Source organism: Pongo pygmaeus, chromosome X (assembly GCF_028885625.2).
Source record: "Pongo pygmaeus isolate AG05252 chromosome X, NHGRI_mPonPyg2-v2.0_pri, whole genome shotgun sequence".
Classification (NCBI taxonomy): Eukaryota; Metazoa; Chordata; class Mammalia; order Primates; family Hominidae; genus Pongo; species Pongo pygmaeus.
The window spans coordinates 48,758,869-48,780,000 of record NC_072396.2 but is presented as its reverse complement, the minus strand read 5'-3'; the positions used below and the strand labels follow the sequence as shown (position 1 = coordinate 48,780,000).

Below are 21,132 nucleotides of genomic sequence, written 5' to 3'. Positions count from 1 at the left end.
CATTACAGGACTCACACAGGAGAAAAACCTTATGAATGTAATGAATGTGGAAAAGCCTTCACTCAGAAGTCCAACCTCATTGTCCATCAGAAAACCCACACTGGAGAGAAAACCTATGAATGCACTAAATGTGGAGAATCTTTCATACAGAAGCTTGATCTAATTATACATCATAGTACCCATACAGGAAAGAAACCCCATGAATGTAATGAGTGTAAGAAAGCTTTCAGTGATAAGTCAACTCTCATTATACACCAGAGAACTCATACGGGAGAGAAACCTCATAAATGTACTGAATGTGGGAAGTCTTTCAATGAGAAGTCAACCCTCATTGTGCATCAAAGAACTCATACAGGAGAGAAACCCTATGAATGTGATGTGTGTGGGAAAACCTTCACGCAAAAGTCAAACCTTGGTGTACATCAGAGAACTCATTCAGGAGAGAAACCCTTTGAATGTAATGAATGTGAGAAAGCCTTCTCTCAGAAGTCCTACCTCATGCTACATCAGAGAGGTCATACAGGAGAGAAACCTTATGAGTGCAATGAATGTGAAAAAGCATTTTCACAGAAATCATATCTCATTATACATCAAAGAACTCATACAGAAGAAAAACCCTATAAATGTAATGAATGTGGCAAAGCCTTCAGAGAAAAGTCAAAGCTCATTATACATCAGAGAATTCATACAGGAGAGAAACCCTATGAATGTCCCGTGTGTTGGAAAGCTTTTAGCCAGAAGTCACAGCTCATAATACATCAGAGAACGCACACGGGAGAGAAACCCTATGCATGTACTGAGTGTGGCAAAGCCTTCCGAGAAAAATCGACATTCACTGTACATCAAAGAACTCATACTGGAGAGAAACCCTATAAATGTACAGAATGTGGGAAAGCCTTTACACAAAAATCAAACCTTATTGTACATCAGCGAACCCATACAGGAAAGAAAGCCCATGGAAGAGGCCACACTCGGAAGTCAAAGTTCATGGCACATTAGAGAGCTAATCAGCAGTATCTATTGTGGACACTGAAAGAAAGTTGTGTCAGTTTTACTCACATTTTAAAAGTATATTCTGACTTGTGGTTTAAATATGGGAGTAAATTCAGCCTTTCTTCTTTTCATCTCAGTCATAACCCAAAAGCTATGGGAGAAAAAGCAGAAGTGTAATCTCTGTATCTGACAAAATTAGGAGACAGCTGCAACCCTGATGAGAGGGCTGCCACAGGCAGAGGAAATGAAGCACTGGTGCAGGAGATTTCAGATTGAGCGTGCTCAAGGCTGCAGATGCGAGACAGCACTGGTAAGGACTCTTAGCTGAGGTTCTGGATATACCCCGAGGCGCGGAACCATAGATATAACAGTGGTAACAGTGCGTGGGCAGGTAGGAGGTAGAATGTTTCCTAGACCATTTGGGGTCTGAGGAGAAACAGGCTGGGGCCTCTAGAAGGAGTCACTCAGGCAAGCCATATTTTTAGAAAGTAGTCTACTGATGGGAGCAACAGTTATGGGGTGCTGGGGGAAGAGAAGGGACTTTTCCTTGTGAAGAGCCCTACAGCTGACCCTATTTACTGACTTGGGAGAAGTAAAGTCAGAAAAAACTAACAGATGTGGGGGAAAAAAATTCTCAGTTGTCAAAAAAAAACTGATCTGCTTAGAATGTGGCCCTGGTTTCTTTTCCCACATGAACCTCCAGCAAATAGCAAGTCCAGGAAAAACTCTTCTCATTCAAAGAGGAATTATTCAAAAGTAATCAAAACCACAAATGCATTTGGTTTTTGGGCCAGCAATTCCACTTCTAGGAATGTACATTCTCACACATATACAAAATGATGAACATACAGAAATATTCATTAATGCGCTGTTTGTGAGAACAAAAGATTGGAAGCTGTCTAAATGACACCATATCAGGGTTCTGGTTCCCTACATTGTGGTATATTCATACAGCCTACTCCTGGGTAGACAACAATGAATAAATAAGGAGAACTTGGATACCATTTATGTAGTGATATGGGATAACCTTCAGTTTATGTTATTAGGTAGGAAAAACAAGGTTGAGGACAGTGAGTATAATATGCTGCCATTTGTATATAAATAGGAGAAAAATGGTAAGTACATAATTGTGAATTCATAAGTTATCTCTGGAAAGAGACACGAGAACCTGGTAACCCTGATTACCTTGGGAGGGGAAGGAGCAGTGGTGGCTGGGGGGATGGAATTGAGAGGGAGATAACTGTATCCTTTCATAGCTTTTGAAAATGTGGGTGTACTATGTACTATGTGGATGTACTACCTTTTCAAAAATAAAACATTTAAAAAGCTATTTTGTTCTACTGTTATAGTAAAGTCACAGTCTAGGTACAGGATTTTATAACATTTAATATAGATATGCTCAATGTAGAGTTTATTTTTAGTGAATAAATTGAAGAACCAAGCAGATAGAACAACAGTTATTCAATCAATTCCAGAGGCACATAGGCATCATTTTCCTGAGGTTGCCAAATAAAGTGATTCTCCGGTCAGCTGGGACCACATTAGGTAACTAAAATAATTGAGACTGGAACATGCACAGTGACATCTGTGAAAAGATCCTGTACTAAAGCCCACTGAGGACTTTCCATATCTTAACGAAATGATTTTTATTACATCATTCATACAAACGCTTTTTACAAGTGCTGCAAAACACGAATCCATAGAGAGGTTGAATAACTTGCTTCTCTAAGGTTGCACTAGTGCTGGTGATACATATTTTCCAAGGTGAGAGACAGATTAAGAGTGATGGTCTGAATGGACATAGCCAAAGACCACATAACAGGACATTTGCTTCAGAACGAGAGGTCCTGCTTGTGAATTACTGTATTTGTGGCCCTCACGCTTCTGTGGCTTTTCACTGGGGCCATGTCTTTGCTGGAACTGGACAACTTAAGCTATGAAAAACTAGGGATGGGCAATGTTTGGATTTATCAAAATGGGTGGGTGAGTTAGACCTGAGACCCTGCCTGTGCCCTTCCGGGCCTTCTTTTTTCCCTGAGTAATCCTGCAAGGAAACAAGCCGTGGGCTCACTTTATGAACTATTTAAGGTAAACATGTCACATTCAGTGCCTTTCCAGGGAGAGGAAACGTGGGGCAGACTGGCTTGCTCCTGGTGCAGTCTCCTTGAAAGATGCCCAAGGGCACTGGAAATAAAGCTATTTTACCTTTCTACTTATAGAGAATCTTGCTAGGGTTTCAGGTCCATTGAAGGCCATCCTGTAGTGGGGTGGGAGTGAGGGTCAGATCTCACCATTTCAGGTAGATCTTGGACTCCTGCTTCTTGGGACACAAATGGCAAGCTGATGGCCCACATGTGGGTGAATGGAGGTGAGTGAAGCACAGACAGGGGAATGGATGGAGATGAACATCAGCATGTGAATAAACGGATTGGGATTGGAGGAAGAGAGAGGAGGGTAATGAAGGGCCAAGTGGGGAGTGAATGGGGTAAAGAGAGGCAGAAGGGTGGTGAACAGGGAAGAGTAGGGCGAAACGGGGGAAATATCCAGTGGTGTGAGTTACTGGAGAAGAAACAGTTGAGTGTAAGTAAACATGAGTAGTACTGGGGAGAGAAGGAGGGAGTAGAGTGGCAGTGAGTGAGTGGAGAGTGGAGGAAATTGGGAGTGATATGAAGCACAGTGTGAATGACAGTGGTTAATGGGGTTGGGTGAAGAGCAGTGCAGGAAAGTGGCAAAGCATGGCATGACGCTAATGAGTGAAGAGGGAAAGAATGCCGGACAGTCAAGGTGGGAAGACTGCTGGAATGGGAGGCACTCTGTGAGGTGAGTAATGGGGATCTGTGGTGTCAGAGGTTATAGGGTCTTGGGGTCTCAGTGATGCATGACCTTGCGTTGGTGGCGATGGGGAGTTGGGTGGAGGTGGCAGGTGATCCCTGGGGTTTCTGCACAAAGAGGAGCTGCACTGAAGACCCTGCAGTGACCACAGGTGTATGGGATGGGATCAGCCTGTGTTCTGGACACAGTGCTCAATGAATGTCACTTCTGTGTTCCATCCCTGATGTGGTTTGGATCTGTGTCCCCATCCAAATCTCATGTTGAATTGTAATCCCGTGTTGGAGGAGGGGTCTGATGGGAAGTGATTGGATCTTGGGGGTGGAGTTCTCATGTATGGTTTAGCACCATCCCGCCTTGGTACCATATAGTTAGTGACTTCTGGTGAGATCTGGTTGTGTAAACGTGTGGCACCTTCTTCCTTTCTTCCTCCTGCTCCTGCCATGTAAGATGCCTATTCCCTCTTTGCCTTCTGCCATGAGTAAAAGCTCCCTCAGGCCTCCCTGGAAGCAGATGCTTCCATGCTTCCTGTACAGCCTGCAGAACAGTAAGCCAACTTAACCTTTTTTCTTTATAAATTACCCAGTCTCAGGTATTTTAGCAGTGTGAGAACAGACTAACACAATCTCCTTGCCATTGTTACTTATATATACTCAGAGGGGGAGAGGCCCCACTGCCAGAGGTGTCCCTGACACCTCCCCCAAATCAGCTCTGTTGTGCCCCCTTGGCCAGCCCTAAGTCCCACCCCCACATTATTTATGCCAGTTACTTAATTTGTCTTACTGCTTTAGCTAAAATGTCTAAAATAAAATTAATTATGGTCCTTCTTCACCTTGTTCTTAGGGCTCCCAAAACTATCCTAGATTCCTAAGATCAGCCCTGTGTCCCTTGATTGACCCTATAACCACCCAGATCAATACTGGGCCCCCAATATTTTAGCAAATTATTTCATATTATTGTCCTATTTCTTTAGGTAAACTCCAAACTTTGAATTATGATCCCTTCTCACTTTATCCTTTGGGGTCTGTTAATGTGAGAAGTTCCCTTGATACAATGATAGTCTCCAATATGCGACCAGTCAAGCTACCCTAGAAGTCTCAGAATAGAAAGGCTCACAGACCAAATTAAAATGCTTTAGTCAGGCCGGGTGTAGTGGCTCATGCCTGTAATCTTGGCACTTTGGCAAATGGATTGCTTGAGGTCAGGAGCTCAAGACCAGCCTAGCCAACATGGTGAAACCCCGTCTCTACTAAAAATACAAAAGTTAGCTAGGTGTGGTGGCACATGCCTGTAGTCCCAGCTACTCGGGAGGCTGAGGCAGCCAAATTGCTTGAACCCAGGAGGTGGAGGTTGCAGTGAGCCAAGATTGCCCCCAGCCTGGGTGACACAGTGAGACTCTGCCTCAAAAAAATAAAATGGTTGAGTCACATGGCTTATTAAATCAATTTTTTTGAAAAATGCAAATATATACACATATCCATATATACACATATGTACATACATATGTATACATATATACACGTGTACATACATATGTATACACATATACACATATGTATACATATATACACGTGTATATACATATGTATACATATATACACGTGTATATACATATGTATACATATACACATATGTATATATGTATACATATATACACGTGTATATACATATGTATACATATATACACGTGTATATACATATGTATACATATATACACGTGTATATACATATGTATACATATATACGTGTATATACATATGTATACATATATACACGTGTATATACATATGTATACATATATACACGTGTATATACATATGTATACATATATACACGTGTATATACATATGTATACATATATACACGTGTATATACATATGTATACATATATACACGTGTATATACATATGTATACATATATACACGTGTATATACATATGTATACATATATACACGTGTATATACATATGTATACATATATACACGTGTATATACATATGTATACATATATACACGTGTATATACATATGTATACATATACACGTGTATATACATATGTATACATATATACACGTGTATATACATATGTATACATATACACATATGTATATATGTATACATATGTGTATATATACGTATAGGACAGATGTATATATATACACACACATATATATGTGTATATATATACACGAAGAAGCAAAGAGATGGAGTAAGTTGACAGACTTAGGAGAGGGTACAAACAGGATGAAGGACTACGTTTCCTGAGTCCTGTGTTATGCAATATTCATAGACCCTGCCTCTGTCTCTGTCTGTCTCTGTTCCATCAGCCTTATTGGTTACAAGGACCAGAGTTGAGGTTTGAAAAAGGGCCCCATGCAGACTGAAGGTGCTCAAGGTCAATGACATACCTTGCTTACCTCAGCTTATAGCTTACCAATTAGCCTGAACAGTGATGGGTTTTATCTGTGTTCAGTGGAACAATACTAAGTGTCACCAGTTGGTGGTTAATTTAAGTATAATATAACCAAGGTGGTAGGATACCTTATGAGTTGGTGTTCCTGTCCCTTTCTATCTATAAGTAATATCCTTGTTCTATCATATTCTATGTATTCTATTTATCTTTAGTACATCTTACAAGTACTTGCTTGCTAACTATAACACATCTTATGAATTTTGCCTGTCTCAAAAGCTACTTGTTTACTTATCTATACTTCACACATCCTGTGCATTTTCTTCATGTCTCATAAGTGTCTAGCTTACTTACTATCTATGCTTAGCACTTCTTGTGAGTGCTAAGCACTCACATTTGTTTTCAGGACCTCTAGAGGACAAACAATAGCATAAATCAAAGCTAGTTCTCTAAAAAGATTAATATATGCAAGAAACTCTAGACTGAGCAACAAATAAAATACAAATTTTCAAATGTCCATGATAAATGTCCATCACTACAGATTCTATAAACACTAAAAGGACAGGAAATTATGAAAACTATGCCAATAAATTTAAAAATTTAGTCAATGTAATTAATAATAGGTTATATTATCTCTAAGAAAGATCATATAACCTATTTTAATATTGTGTTGAATGTTTATGAATATATGAATTCATATATTCATAATAATAAATTATATAATCTATTAATTTCTCTAAAGAGAGGGATTTGAGAAAATTCAACACAATATAAATTCTTAGCAAACTAGAAGTAGAAGAGAACTTCCTTAGCCTGATGAAGGGTGTGTTTAAAAGATGCATGGCAAAACTTAATGGTAACATGGAAAAAATTTCCTCCTGAGATTGGAAATGAGACAAGGACACCTGGTATGCTCACTTCTAATCAACATCGTACTGGAGGTCTGAGGCAGTGCATTAACACAAGAAAAAGAAAACGAGTAATGACTGGAAGTGAATAAATAAGACTTTCAATTTCTGCAGATGATGTATACATAGAAAAATCCAAAGTATCTATAGATAAATTATTAGAATTAATAAGTGAATTTAGCAAAGTTGCTAAATATAAGCTCAAACTATAGAAATTGTTTTTCTTTGCATCAGCAGCAAACAACTAGAAAACAAAGACACTGATATGGTTTCAATTTATGTCCCCATCCAAATCTCATGTCGAATTGTGATCCCCAGTGTTGGAGGAGGGACCTGGTGGAAGGTGATTGGATCATGGGAGTGGATTTCCCCCCTTGCTGTTCTTGTGATAGTGAGTGAATTCTCATGAGATCTGGTTGTTTAAAAGTGTATAGCACCTCCCCCTGTTCTCTATTCCTCCTGCTCCAGCCATATAAGATGTTCCTCTTTCCTCTTCACCCTCTGCCATGATTGTAAGTTTCCTGAGGCTTTCCCAGACATGCTTCTTGTACAGCCTGTGGAACTGTGAGTCAATTAAACCTCTTTTCTTTATAAATTACCCAGTCTTAGTTCTTTGTAGCAGTGCGAGAGTAGACTAATACAACTTTGTAGCAGTGTGAGAGTAGACTAATACAACACCATAACTTCAGTTTGGGGGAACAGAGAGAAACAACTGATAGGGCCACCTAATGGAGATCCTTGAAAGGAGGAGTTTTGGGGTGGGGTGGAATCTGGTTGTATAACACAAGTAGAAAACACCTGAGCCTTTCACAAGAATGAGAAAAGGAAGTAGAAGTACAAGTCGCAAATTTGAAAAAGGACAGATCTATAAATCTCTGAGTGCATAAGGAGTGGAGCTGATGACAAGTGGCTGGAGGGAAAGTGAAAAGGGTTAGGGAAAGGGAGGATGACCTAGAAAGGCTTGCTCCAGCTGAAGGAGGCAGGGATCAGATCCCGAGGACAAGGAAGAGAAGCAGGGTTCTTTCTCAAAGCTAAGCAAAGAATGGGGGGAGACTTGGAGATGTCCTTTCATCTGAGGAGCTCATATCCATGTCCTGTAACCACCAGAGACCCACTTCCTGTAAGAAAGACATGGTATGTCAATGGCATGCCAAAGGGGTCAACCTAGACACAATAATCATAAATACCAAATTACCTTCCCTCCCCAGACACCAGCTGACTGTAATTCTCCAGTATCACGTCTGCACACACAGTCCTCTGAGCAGTGTCCAAGTGCCACTGCTGCCAGGTGAAGTCCTCAGTCTCATCCTCCAATGTCACTGGTCCCTGCATCAACACATGATGGCCCACTGCAGACTGAGGTTTTGAAAGTTGCCTTCATTCCTCATCCTCCAATGCCACTAATCCTGCAACAACACATGATGGCTCCATCCCTGGGTGATAAGAAAAAGATATATGGGAACTTATTTATTCTTGTCTGTTCACACAAAGGATGCCTGCACTCAAACTGGGTTTTGTTACATGTTGGAGGAGAAACAAAAATCTTATTGGAGAAACTACTTTTGGTGATGACAGACAAGCTCTTGGCATACCAGTGTTCCTACTGAGAGCAACTGGATAAAGGACAAAAACTATTTGGAGGCATCAGAAAGCTGCTGAGGTACCTGAGATTTGAGAGCCCAAGAAGCCAGAGAATTAAAAGACCAAGGTTGTCAGAGCAAATGAAGACTAAGCCTGACTACAGCATGTGCTACCCTTAAGAGTCATAGCTTTTTTCAGTGCTACCCACAAGTCGGGGCTCCAGTCCCTGTGCAAGGGCCTGCCTCTAAGTTTTCTAAGTCTCTCTCCAATGCCTAAGACTAGCTTGGGCCGTTGCCATCTGGATAGGTCACTGGACCTGGTTCTAGTACTGCAAGAAGATTGCTCTTGCTGCATGACCCATATTTCTTTCATAGGATTTTGTGAAATTAAGCCACCAGAATGGTGCTCATGTGCCAAGTTGGGGTGAGGCTCACATTGAGCACAGGATATGTTTTGGGCTTATTATAAAGGGTCTGCCACCAATCCTTGGGCTTGAGATACATGTGTGGGCTCATGTATTGGCTTATCTGTTAACGTTATAACTGTAGTGCTGCCTTGATCTCCAGCATCTGAGGACAGTGGGGTGCCTTTATTATGAATACACAAAAAAGTAGAGAGCAAAGATGGAGAAAGATATGTTATGCAAAGACTAACCTAAGAAAGTAGGTATGTTTATACCAATATCAGACATGGAGAAGTGAACCTCCAAATTCAGGATAGCCATGAACTCTATGGAGAGAATGAGGCGAAAGAAGGAAGGTGTATACAGGGAGCTTTAACAGCATTTATCTATAATGGTGTGTGTATATCTGTATATGTATGTATGTGCATATATATATGTGTGTGTGTATGTATATCTGAAGCAAATATGGCAAAAAAATATATAAAGATCTATCAGCAATGGGCAGAGAGAACCTGTCTTAGTCAGCTTATGCTGCCATAACAGAATACTGTAGATTGGGTGGCTTAAACAACAAACATGTATTGCTCATAGTTCTGGGGACTGGGAATTCCAAGATCAAGGCACCAGCTGATCTGAAGTCTGTTGAGGGCCACCTTCCTGGTTTGCAGATGGCATCATCTTGTGTGTCCTCACATGGCTAAGAGAAACAGCTCTAGTCTGTTTCTCTTATAAGCCCACTGTATTAGTCTGTTTTTGCATTGTTGTAAAGGAATACCTGCAACTCGGGTAGTTTATAAAGAAAAGAGGTTTGGCTTATGGTTCTGTAGTCTGTACATGAAGCATGGTGCTCACACCTGTTTCTGGTGAGGACCTCATGGTGGAAGGTAAAGGGAAGCCAGCGTGCCACAGGGAGAGAGGAGGAGGTATCAGGCCCTTTTCAACAATCAGATCTTGCATGAACTCATAGAGCAAGAACTCATTATTGCAAGAATGGCACCAAGCCATCCATGAGGGATCCACTTCCATGATCCAAACACCTCCCACCAGACCTCATTTCCAACACTGGGGATTACACTTAAATATGAGATTTGGAGGGGACAAACATCCTAACCATATCATTCTGCCCCTGGCCCCCCAAATCTCATGTCTTTCTCACATTGCAAAATACAACTGTTCTTCCCAATAGTCCCCCAAAGTCTTAACTCATTCCAGCATTAACTCAGAAGTCCAAAGTTTCATTTGAGACACGAGGTAAGTCCTTCCACCTATGAGCCTATAAAAATTAAAAACAAGTTATTTACTTCCACGATACAATGGTGGTACAGGCATTGGGTAAACATTTCCATTTCAAAAGGGAGAAAGCAGCCAAAAAAAGGGGACAACAGGCGCCACACAAGTCCGAAACCCAGCAAGACAGACATTAAACCTTAAAGCTCCAAAATAACCTTCTTTGACTCCATGTCCTGCATCCAGGGCACATTTGTAGAACAGGTGGGCTCCCAAGGCCTTGGGCAACTCTGCATCTGTGGCTTGGCTGCACTCACAGGTTGGAGTTAAGTGCCTTCAGGCTCAGGGTGCAAGCCACTGGTAGCTCTACCACTCTTGGATCTGGGGGGCAGTGGCCCCATTCCTACAGCTCCACTAGGCAGTGTCCCAGTGGGGACTCTGCATGGGGGCTCCAGCCCCATATTTCCCCTTGGCACTGCACTAGTAGAGTCTCTCTGTGGGAGTTCTACCTTTGTGGAAGGCTTCTGCCTGGCCATACAGGCTTTCCAATACATCCTCTGAAATCTGGCTGGAAGCTGCCAAGCCTCCTCCATTCTTGGATTTTGTGCACCTACAGGCTTAACACTATGGAGAAGTCACCAAGGCTATGGCTTGTGCCTTCTAGAATGGTGGCAAGAGCAGTGTCTGGGGCCCTTTGAGCCAAGGCTAGAGCTGGAGCAGCGGGGATGTGAGGAACAGCCTCCTGAGGAGGTGCAGGGCAGTGGTGCCCCGGCCCTTGCCCATGAAACAATTCTTTCCTCCTAGCCCTCTGGGCTTGTGATGAGAGGGACTGTCCTGAAGGTTTTTGAAATGCTTTTGAGGCCTTTTCCCCCATTGTCTTGGCTATTGGCACTTGGCTCCTTTTCAGTCATGCTAATCTCTCTAGCAAGTGGGTGTTCCAAAGCCCACTTGTATTCCTCTCTTGAAAATGCTCTTTCCTTCTCTACCGCATGGCCAGGCTGCAAATTTTCCAAGTTTATTTTTGTTGTTGTTTGTTTGTTTGTTTTTGAGACGGAGTCTTGCTCTGTCACCCAGGCTGGAGTGCGATGGCGTGATCTCGGCTCACTGCAACCTCTGCCTCCCAGGTTCAAGTGATTCTCCTGCCTCAGCCTCCCAAGTAGCTGGGATTACAGGCACCCACCACCACACCCGGCTAATTTTTGTATTTTTAGTAGAGACGGGGTTTTGCCATGTTGGCCAGGCTGGTCTTGAACTCCTGACTTCAGGTGATCTGCCCATCTCGGCCTCCCAAAGTGCTGGGATTACAGGCATGAGCCACCACGCCCGGCCAAATTTTCCAAGTTTTTATGCTCTGCTTCCTTTTTAGATATAAGTTCCAACTTTTAAGTCATTTCTTTGCTCTCATATCTATCCATATGCCTCTTTTTGAATGCTTTGATGCTTAGAAATTTCTTCTGCTGGAGGAGGTGGCGGTTGCAGTGAGCCAAGATCGTGTCACTGCACTCCAGCCTGGGCAACAGAGTGAGACTCCGTCTCAAAAAAAAAAACAACAACAACAACAAAAAAAACAAACACTAAAGATCACATATGACTGACAAAATATTTGTCATCTCCTTCAATCATATTATTTGTTCTTTTTTTTTTTTTACTTTTAACTAAAAAGTAAACTTTAATGTTGAAAATGCAAACTTGGGGAAGACGGAAAAGATCACACACAAGGCTGTCACTTCACACTTGGAAGGTTGCACAGCGGCCAGGCAGAGGCGCTCCTCACTTCCCAGACAGTGGGCAGCTGGGCAGAGGCGCTCCTCACTTCCCAGACAGGGCGGCAGCCGGGCAGAGACGCTCCTCACTTTCCAGATGGTGGGCAGCCGGCCAGAGGGGCACCTCACTTCCCAGACGGGGTGGCCAGGCAGAGGCGCTCCTCACTTCCTAGTTGGGCGGCTGGGCAGAGGTGCTCCTCACTTCCCAGAGAATTGGGCAGCTGGACAGAGGTGCTCCTCACTTGCCAGACAGTAGGCAGCCGGGCAGAGGCGCCCCTCACGTCCCAGACAGTTGGGCAGCTAGGCAGCATATTACTTGTTCTTGTCCACAAACCAGTAATATGTCTTCTTTACTCTCTTGACAATAAAAAATCACATTCAAAAAAAAAAAGAAATTTCTTCTGCTGGATACTCTAGGTCATCAGTCTTAAGTTCAACCTTCCATAAATCCCTAGGGCATGGACACGATGCAGCCAAATTCTTTGCTACAGCATAACAAGGGTGACCTTTGCTCCAGCTCCCAATAAATTCCTAATTTCCATCTGAGACTTCGTCAGCCTGGCCTTCACTGTCCATTTCTATCAGCATTTTTTTTCATTGTCAAGACTCAACACAATCTATCAGCATTTTGGTCACAATCATTTAACCAGTCTCTAACGTTAAAGTTCCAGGTTTTCCCTCATTTTCCTGTCTTCTTCTGAGCCCTCCAAACTCTTCCAACCTCTGCCCGTTACCCGGTTCCAAAGCTGCTTCCACATTTTCAAGTATCTTTATAGCAATGCCCCACTTCTCAATACCAATTTTCTGTTAGTCTATTTTTGCATGGCTGTAAAGGAATACCTGAGACTCAAGTAATTTATAAAGAAAAGAGGTTTATTTGGTTTGTGGTTCTGCAGGCTGTACATGAAGAATAGTGCCAGCATCTGCTTCTGGTGATAAAGAAAAGAGGTTTATTTGGTTTGTGGTTCTGCAGGCTGTACATGAAGAATAGTGCCAGCATCTGCTTCTGGTGATAAAGACAAGAGGTTTATTTGGTTTGTGGTTCTGCAGGCTGTACATGAAGAATAGTGCCAGCATCTGCTTCTGGTGAGGTCCTGGGGAAGCTTACAATCATAATGGAAGGTAAAGGGGAGCCAGCATGTCACATGGTGAGAGAGGGAGCAAGAGAGAGGGAGGGGAGAGGTGCCAGGCTCTTTTATTTTTTTATTTGAATAGCTTTTGGGGTACAAGTGTTTTTTTGTTACATGAATTAATTTTATAGTGGTGAATTCTGAGATTTTAGTGCACCCATCACCCAAGTAGCAAATATTGTACCTAATGTGTAGTTTTTATTTTTATCCTTGGCCCCCCCTTCCCTCTCCCCCTTCTGAGTCTCTGAAGTCTATTATATCACTCTGTATGCCAGGCTCTTTTAAACAGCCAGATCTCACATGAACTCATAGAGTGAGAACTCAGTCATTACCACAAGGATGGTACCAAGCCACTTATGAGGGATGTGCCCCCATGACGCAAACACCTCCCACTAGGCCCTACCTCCAACATCAAGGATCACATTTCAACATGAGATTTGAAGGGGATAGACATCTAAACCATATCAGACACTAACCTCATCATGGGGATTCCACTCTTGTGAACTCATCTAATCCTAACTACTTCCCAAAGGCCCCTCTTCCTAATACCATCCCATTAAGGTTAACGTTAAGTGTTTTGACATATGAATTGGGCAGAAAAAGGGGACACAAACATGTGATCTGTACACTACCCAAGTACTTTTCTCTATACCTTTTGGTTTGTTTGAAATATTGCATAATTTTGAAAAATAACTTTAAAAATAAAAAGTTAGGCCAGGCACGGTGGTCACACCTATAATCTCAGCACTTTAGGAGGCTGAGGCAGGTAGATTGCTTGAGCTCAGATGTTCGAGACCAGCCTGGGCAACATGGTGAAACCCCATCTCTACAAAAAAATATGAAAGTCAGCCAGGCATGATGTTGCATGCCTGTGGTCCCAGCTACTCAGAAGGCTGAGGTGGGAGAATTGCTTGAGCCCAGGAAGTTGAGGCTCCAGTGAGCTGATATTGTGTCACTGCACTCCAGCCTGGGTGACAGGGCAAGACCCTGTCTCAAAAATATATTAGGAAAATGCTAACAAAATGAAAAATGGACATAAAATTTGAAAGCAAAAACATTAAGTGGGACAAAGAAGGATATTTTAATAATAATAAAAGGTAACATTCATCAAAAGACATGGTGGTAATGCATGTTTATGTACCTAACAACATAGATTTAAAGTCAGTGATGAACCCTCAATTATAGAGCAGAAATTATCACACATCTCTTAAACAGACAAAAAATAATGACTCATTTAAATAGCACAATTATTAAGCTTGATCTATGTCTGATACATGGATATGGGTATACATACACATATTTAAATCCAATGAGGAATACACAGGAAACATTTACAAACATAGATGACTCAGAGAATCCCAACAAACCGTAGAGACACTTTGTTTAAGCACAATGCGATAAAATTAGAAATGGAAAAAGTCTCCCCCCAAATTATTATTTTATTAAAGAAAAAAAATCAAAAATATTAGATCAAACATATTAGAAATGAACAAAAATCAAACATATTAGAAATGAACAATAATGAGTACACATTAAATATAAAAATATGCAGAATGTGGCAAAAACTGAATTTAAAAATGCGCCCATTGCATACATTATAAGTGGAATCTAGAAAGAAATGAACCAAACATTTAATATAAAAACAACAAAATTAGTCCAAATAATGTAAAAAGTAGGAATTAAGGATAAAATGAGACATTAACACATAGAACAAAATATTAGGTTTCATTAACAAAATCACTAGGGTAGATTTTAAAAGTAATAGGTCAAAGACATCTGATTAAGAAAAATGATAAAAGAAACATTAGGAATGAGAAAGGGAACATCATTACACATACAAGGAGATTAAAAATAAAAAAGAAACAATCTAAGTCTTCCAATTAAAAAGGGGAATTGGCCACAAACATTTAGTCTTCTCTCTCCCTAGACACAAATATACTGCCCTTAAAATAATATGTATTTTTAAAAATTTATAAACCCACCAGAATGAAGGGATTGGGAGAGGCATTTCCATTCATGTTTTTTTTTATTATTATTATACTTTAAGTTTTAGGGTACATGTGCACAACGTGCTAAAAAAACTTAGCAAACTAGAAATCGATAAGAACTCATGTTGCGGGAAGTCAGAGACCCCAAATGGAGGGACCTGCTGAAGTCGTGACAGAAGAACATAAATTGTGAAGATTTCATGGACATTTATCACTTCCCCAATCAATACTCTTATAATTTCCTATGCCTGTCTTTACTTTAATCTCTTAATCCCGTCATCTTCCTAAGCTGAGGATGTATGTCACCTCAGGACCTGTGATGATTGCCTTAACTGCACAAATTGTTCGTAGAGCATGTGTGTTTGAACAATATGAAATCTGGGCACCTTGAAAAAAGAACAGGGTAACAGCGATGTTCAGGGAACAAGGGAGATAACCATTAGGTCTGACTGCCTGGGAGCCAGGCAGGACAGAGCCATATTTCTCTTATTGCTGAAAACGGGTAAGAGAAATATTGCTGAATTCTTTCCCCAGTAAGGAATATTAATAATTAACAGCCCTGGGAAAAGAATGCATTCCCAGGCGGGCCTCTAAAATGGCCGCTCTTGGGGTGTCTGCCTTATGCAGTTGAAGATAAGGGATGAAACACGCCCTGGCCTCCTGCAGTGCCCCCAGGCTTGCTAGGATTAGGAAATTCCAGCCTGGCGAATTCTAGTCAGACCTGTTCTCTGCTCTTGAATCCTGTTAAGATGTTTATCAATGACAATGCGTGCACAGCGGGACACAGAACTTCATTAGTAATTCTAGTTTTGCCCTGACCTTGTGATCTCGCCCTGACCTGCCTTGTGATCTTCTGTTGCCCTTGAAGCATGTGATCTCTGTGACTCACACCCTATTCATACACTCCCTCCCCTTTGAAAATTGCTAAAAAAACTTGCTGCTTTTACAGCTCAGGGGACATCACGCAATCTGCCGACATGTGATGTCTCCCCTGGACACCCAGCTTCAAAATTTCTCTCTTTTGTACTGTTTCCCTTTATTTCTCAGACTGGCTGACACTTAGAGAAAATAGAAAAGAACCTACATTGAAATATTGGGGGTTGGTTCCCCCCATAAACTCCCCTAATCTGATAAAGAATATCTACATAAAACCTACAGCAAACATCATAGTTAATGGTGAATGAGTGAAAGTTTCTCCATAGATTAAGAGCAAGGAAAGAATATCTGTTATTACTATCACCATTTCTGCTCAGCATTGTATTAAAGGTCCTAGCCAATGCAATCATCAAGAAAAAGAAATTAAAAATGTAAAGGATAGGAAGGAGGAAATAAAACTGCCATAATATGCAGATGACATTTTTGTGAATGTAAAAAAGCTTAAAAGTATCTTCAGATGATCTAGTACAATTTATAAGTGAACTTATCAGGATCATTGGATAAAATGTCAACATATAAAGCTGTATACATACAACTATATTTCTACATATCAGGAACAACAATAAGAAAATCAAACTTTAAGGCTGCTTACTAGAACATCAAGAAATGTACCAAAAAAAACTAGGAAAAAATTTAACAAAATGTGTACAAAACCCACTGTAGAGAAAATTATAAAATATTATTGAAAGAATGTAAAGGCCTAAATAAGACAGTCAAGTACTGGGACAAGGATAGACAAATAGATAAATGGATCAGAATCAACAATCTAGAAATAGATCTACACATAGATTATTGGCTGAACTACAACAAAAGCCACAGTAAAATTCAATGGGGAACAGATACTCTTTTGGTGCTGGAGCAACTGAATAGCCTTGGAAAAAATAATCTTGATCTCTACCTCATATTGCAAGAATTAAAGGTTGTTACATAAATGAGCCAAAGATGGTCCCTGTATATTGACTCTTTGTTGTTCACTTCTTCACAGCAGGCTGGTGCCAAATTCAAATTCTTACACATCAATTGCTTTAAATATAGCCCAAGTAATATTTTTAGCCATTCAGAACCTCCCTGCTTTGCATACCCTGCAAAACTGCACCTAGCCTCTGCCAGCCATAGATAAAACAAATTCTGGAGCTATAAAAGACACCAAGCTGCTGCTGCTCCTCAGAGCTCTCTGACACAGACTCCCCATCTTGCTGCTGAGCCACATCACCTGGACACATAACCCCTTCTCCAATTCCCTTCTCCACCGGGAGTTCCATTGCCCTCTTCCCTTTTTGGGCAGTGGCCCCATGCCACTGTCTCAGGAGGTCTCCTGCTGTAGGGAACTTCCCCTCTTGTGCAATGTGTCCTGGTGCCACCCACATGACAGCTTGTTTTGTAATACTGACATGTCATGATCATGTCTTTTCTTGGATCAGCCCTGAAATCTTCAAACTTGCTACATGGGGTGATAAGGATGGGATTTTGGCAGTGATCAAGGAATTGGTCAGTAGGATCATCACTTGGCAAATCGATACTGGATGGCTTCAAGTAGTTGGGGCTCAAATCTGGAATGCCTCCATATCAGTTTGGCATGACATTGCTCTGTGCTGTGTTATATTCTCTAAGAATGTTGTGATAATTTAAGAGATAATCTCTAAGCCTCTCTAGGCTGGTCTTGGACTGACTGTGTCTATTCTCCTGCCTCTATTTATTTATTTATTTAGTTTTATATTTATGAGACAGAGTCTAGCTTTGTTGCCCACGCTGGAGTGCAGTAACATGATCACTGTACTCAAAGTGCAGTGCACTCAAAGCTCACTGCAGCCTCAAAATCCTAGCCTCATGCAATCCTCCCACCTCAGTGTCCTGAGTAGCTGGGACTACAGGCGTGCACCATTACGCCTGGCTATTTATTTTTATTTTTAGTAGAGACAGGGTCTCACTATGTTGCCTTGGCTGGTCTCAAAATCCTGGGCTCAAGCAATCCTCTTGCCTTGGCCTCCAAAAATGTTGGGATTACAGGCATGAGCCACTGTACCTGGCTTGTGTTACACTATTTTTTTGTGGTCTCTTCCTGTGCTTCATTAACCTGGTCATGCCAGTATTTGAGTGAATTCATCTCATTAGAACTGACTTTTGGGGTCAGAGGAGTGGGACTGCCTGGGGAAGGAGGTCAGCTTGCCCGCCTGAGGCCCCACTACGCAGGTGCTGAACACTATAAGGCCTATAGACCCGCACACATAAAGGGGAGGAGTACACATCTCTGGACTGAAGGTGGCCTACCCTCACCCCATGACAGGCTAGAGTGGGAGGAGTTCCCTGTGGCCAGGCCAGTGATTTGGGGTACTCTAAGACAAGAGGACATCCTTACTTTTGGGGACCACTATGGCAGGTACATGAGCTGATCAGGCAGAGATGCCAGGCTGAGGCCACTCCATGTGCACAGCTGGGGGAGATGCCTTTACAAGCAGTTAGCATGCCACAGCTGTTGTGACATTCAGTTATTCTCTTGTCAATGTCATCTTTGTAGCCCCTTTGCAGAGGAATATCGATACCCCAACCCTTGGGCTAAGCTAGATAAAGCATTGCTTAAAGTGACCAAAGGCAGGAAGTTTAAGTCCCAGAGCCTCCAGGCCCTCCAAAAGAGGTGGCTGTCCTACTGAATCCAAACCAGGGAACTCGTGTTGGGCTTGCTCACAGCTGCTTCTCACCAGGACGCCTCACAGAGAGGAGGTGGGAGCCCAACATCCAAGGACGACCAGAAGGAGGAGAGGATCCTGGAGAAGAGGATTTGCATCCTCTAGAGGATAAGGCAGCACAATACCACCGTGGGAGAGTGAGGAACTTGACCCTCTCCTTTTCCAGTGATCACCTGCAAAGTCAAAAGGACAGAAGAGACAACAGGGGAGGGTCAAGAAGGAGAGGCCATTTCTTATCTGGAGGAGGAGATACCCTCTGTCTCACCCAGAGGCCCTGCCTGTCCTTAAGAACCTAGCCCAGGAACCAAATGAAAAAGTGGCTGCCTGGCTACAGAGAATGTATTCGAAAGAGGCAACAGGCCCCTCTGGCAGACAATCAGCCTTTACCACATTAACTGTGGTTTGCCCTCCAGCAAATCAACACCACGGGCCAACACAGGTGCTGGAATCTCCCTCTCCCAGGCAACATTCAAGCTTTAAAGGGCGGTCCCCAGGAGGTGGCCCACTTGGGAGGAAGAACCAGGAAAGCAAGCTCCACCTGACAGGGGCTGAAGTGAAGCTCTTGGCTGCCCCAGGACGGTATGGAAAAGTGGCTTCCCTACTAAAGGATTCTGCAGTTAGTGCAGAAGCTGCGAGTGACCCCCAGGAGGCTTTGCACTGCAGTCCATGTACACCTGGTCAGTATGGATTTTGCATTTTTGTGAATTTTGGTGGCTTGGAAAGCTGCCCACCCTACATGAGGCCTCACAATCCCCTGGGCAGACTGGCGATGGAAAACGTTAGCTGAGGCCAAAGATGTCCTCCATCAGCTCTGCACATTCCAGTGGGATTATCTGGTGACAGATGGCGCGGCATGAGGACTCTGTAGTCTGAGGAGGCTGAATGGAGTGCTGAGCCCACACAGTAGTTTCTCAGGGGGTGCCTGACAAGTACAAGTCCTGATTCCTGTCAGCGATGGCTAAGGCTAAACAATCCACCAAGCCGTGGCTGCCCTGGATGGAATAGAATTTCATGGAGGACAAACTCACAGCCTAGTGTTGCCTGCAGTTATGAAAACAATGCCCCACCTGGCCTAAATCACAAGGAACATCACCGGTAAGGCCGCCCCCTCGTAGTGCAAATAAACCACCACCAGCCAGGCCCCCAGTTGAGCGGGAACCCTGAGATGCATGGAAGAGGTCATCTATTAGTCAGGGTTCTGCAGAGCAACAGAACCAATAGGAGGCGATATGTCTACGTCTATGTGGAGATATGCGGGATTTATTATAAGGAATTGGCCCACATGGGCCCAGAGGCCCACAAGTCCCAAGACCTGTAGTTGGCAAGCTGGGAACCCAGGAGAGCGGGTGGTGCAGGTCCAGTGTGACGGCCAGCAGGCTTGAGGCCAAGGAAGAGCTGACGTTTTAGTTCATGCTCCAAGGCGAGAATAAACTGATATCCCAGCCCCAGCACTCAGGCAGGAGGAGTCCTCTCTGACTCACAGAGGGTCAGCAGTCTTGTTTGCCTCAGGCTTTCAACTGGCTGGGTGGGGCCCCCCACATCCGGGAGGGAGTTCAGCTTCACTTAGTCTTCCAGAGAAAGGTTAAGCTCACCCAGAAACACACTCACAGCCACACCCAGAACAGTCTGATCCAATGTTTGGGCGCCCTGTAACCCAGGCAAGTTGACATGTAAAATTCACCATCACGGGTTGTATAGAGCCCCAAGGGACAAGAGGATCCCAAATTGGATGTGCTCTGATAAATCAGTGCAACAACACAATACGAGCCAGGGTGAGGGGACAGCCATGGCAGACCTCTGCTTCCAAGGCAGCCTCACCTTCAGCACCTGCCTTGATCTCTGCCAGTGACAGGGACCCACCCCACACAGATCCCGTGGTCATGGAAGCAGGTCCCTCTGGCAGAAAATCAGCCTTTTCCACATTAACTGTGGTTTGCCCTCCAGCAAATCAACACCACGGGCCAACACAGGTGCTGGACTCTCCCTCATCCCGGGCAACGTTCAAGCTTTAAAGGGCCCTCCCCAGGAGGTGGCCCGCTTGGGAGGAGGAACCAGGAAAGCATCATCACCCTCTTCCCTATTCAGCTTGGCCCAGGGTTGCTAAAAGCCGTTTCTGTCCTGGTTGTTGTCCCCAATCCGCCCCTTTTCCCATCGCTGGAACGGGCCCTCTCAGTCAGCGGGTGACCTCAGAGAATGACCTAAGGGTCCTGTGCTATTGCTGCCACTGACAGGTGGGAGCCGGTTAACCAAGCCCCTTCCCCTGCCAGTGTGGGGGTCCAC

The 21,132-nt window shown here is 43.1% G+C and overlaps 1 protein-coding gene across 8 annotated transcripts in view; it reads left to right on the top strand.

Annotated features, from left to right (window-relative positions):
• The window catches only part of ZNF182 (zinc finger protein 182), a 31,872-nt gene extending 29,549 nt beyond the window's left edge, over positions 1 to 2,323 (top strand). For all 8 annotated transcript variants that reach the window (XM_063660500.1, XM_063660497.1, XM_054472719.2 and 5 more), the window contains one exon: positions 1 to 2,323. This exon is cut by the window's left edge and continues 632 nt beyond it. In XM_063660500.1, the coding sequence (XP_063516570.1) occupies positions 1 to 999 (999 nt within the window). In that variant the 3' untranslated portion in view covers positions 1,000 to 2,323.
• Positions 2,324 to 21,132: the final 18,809 nt, after the last annotated feature.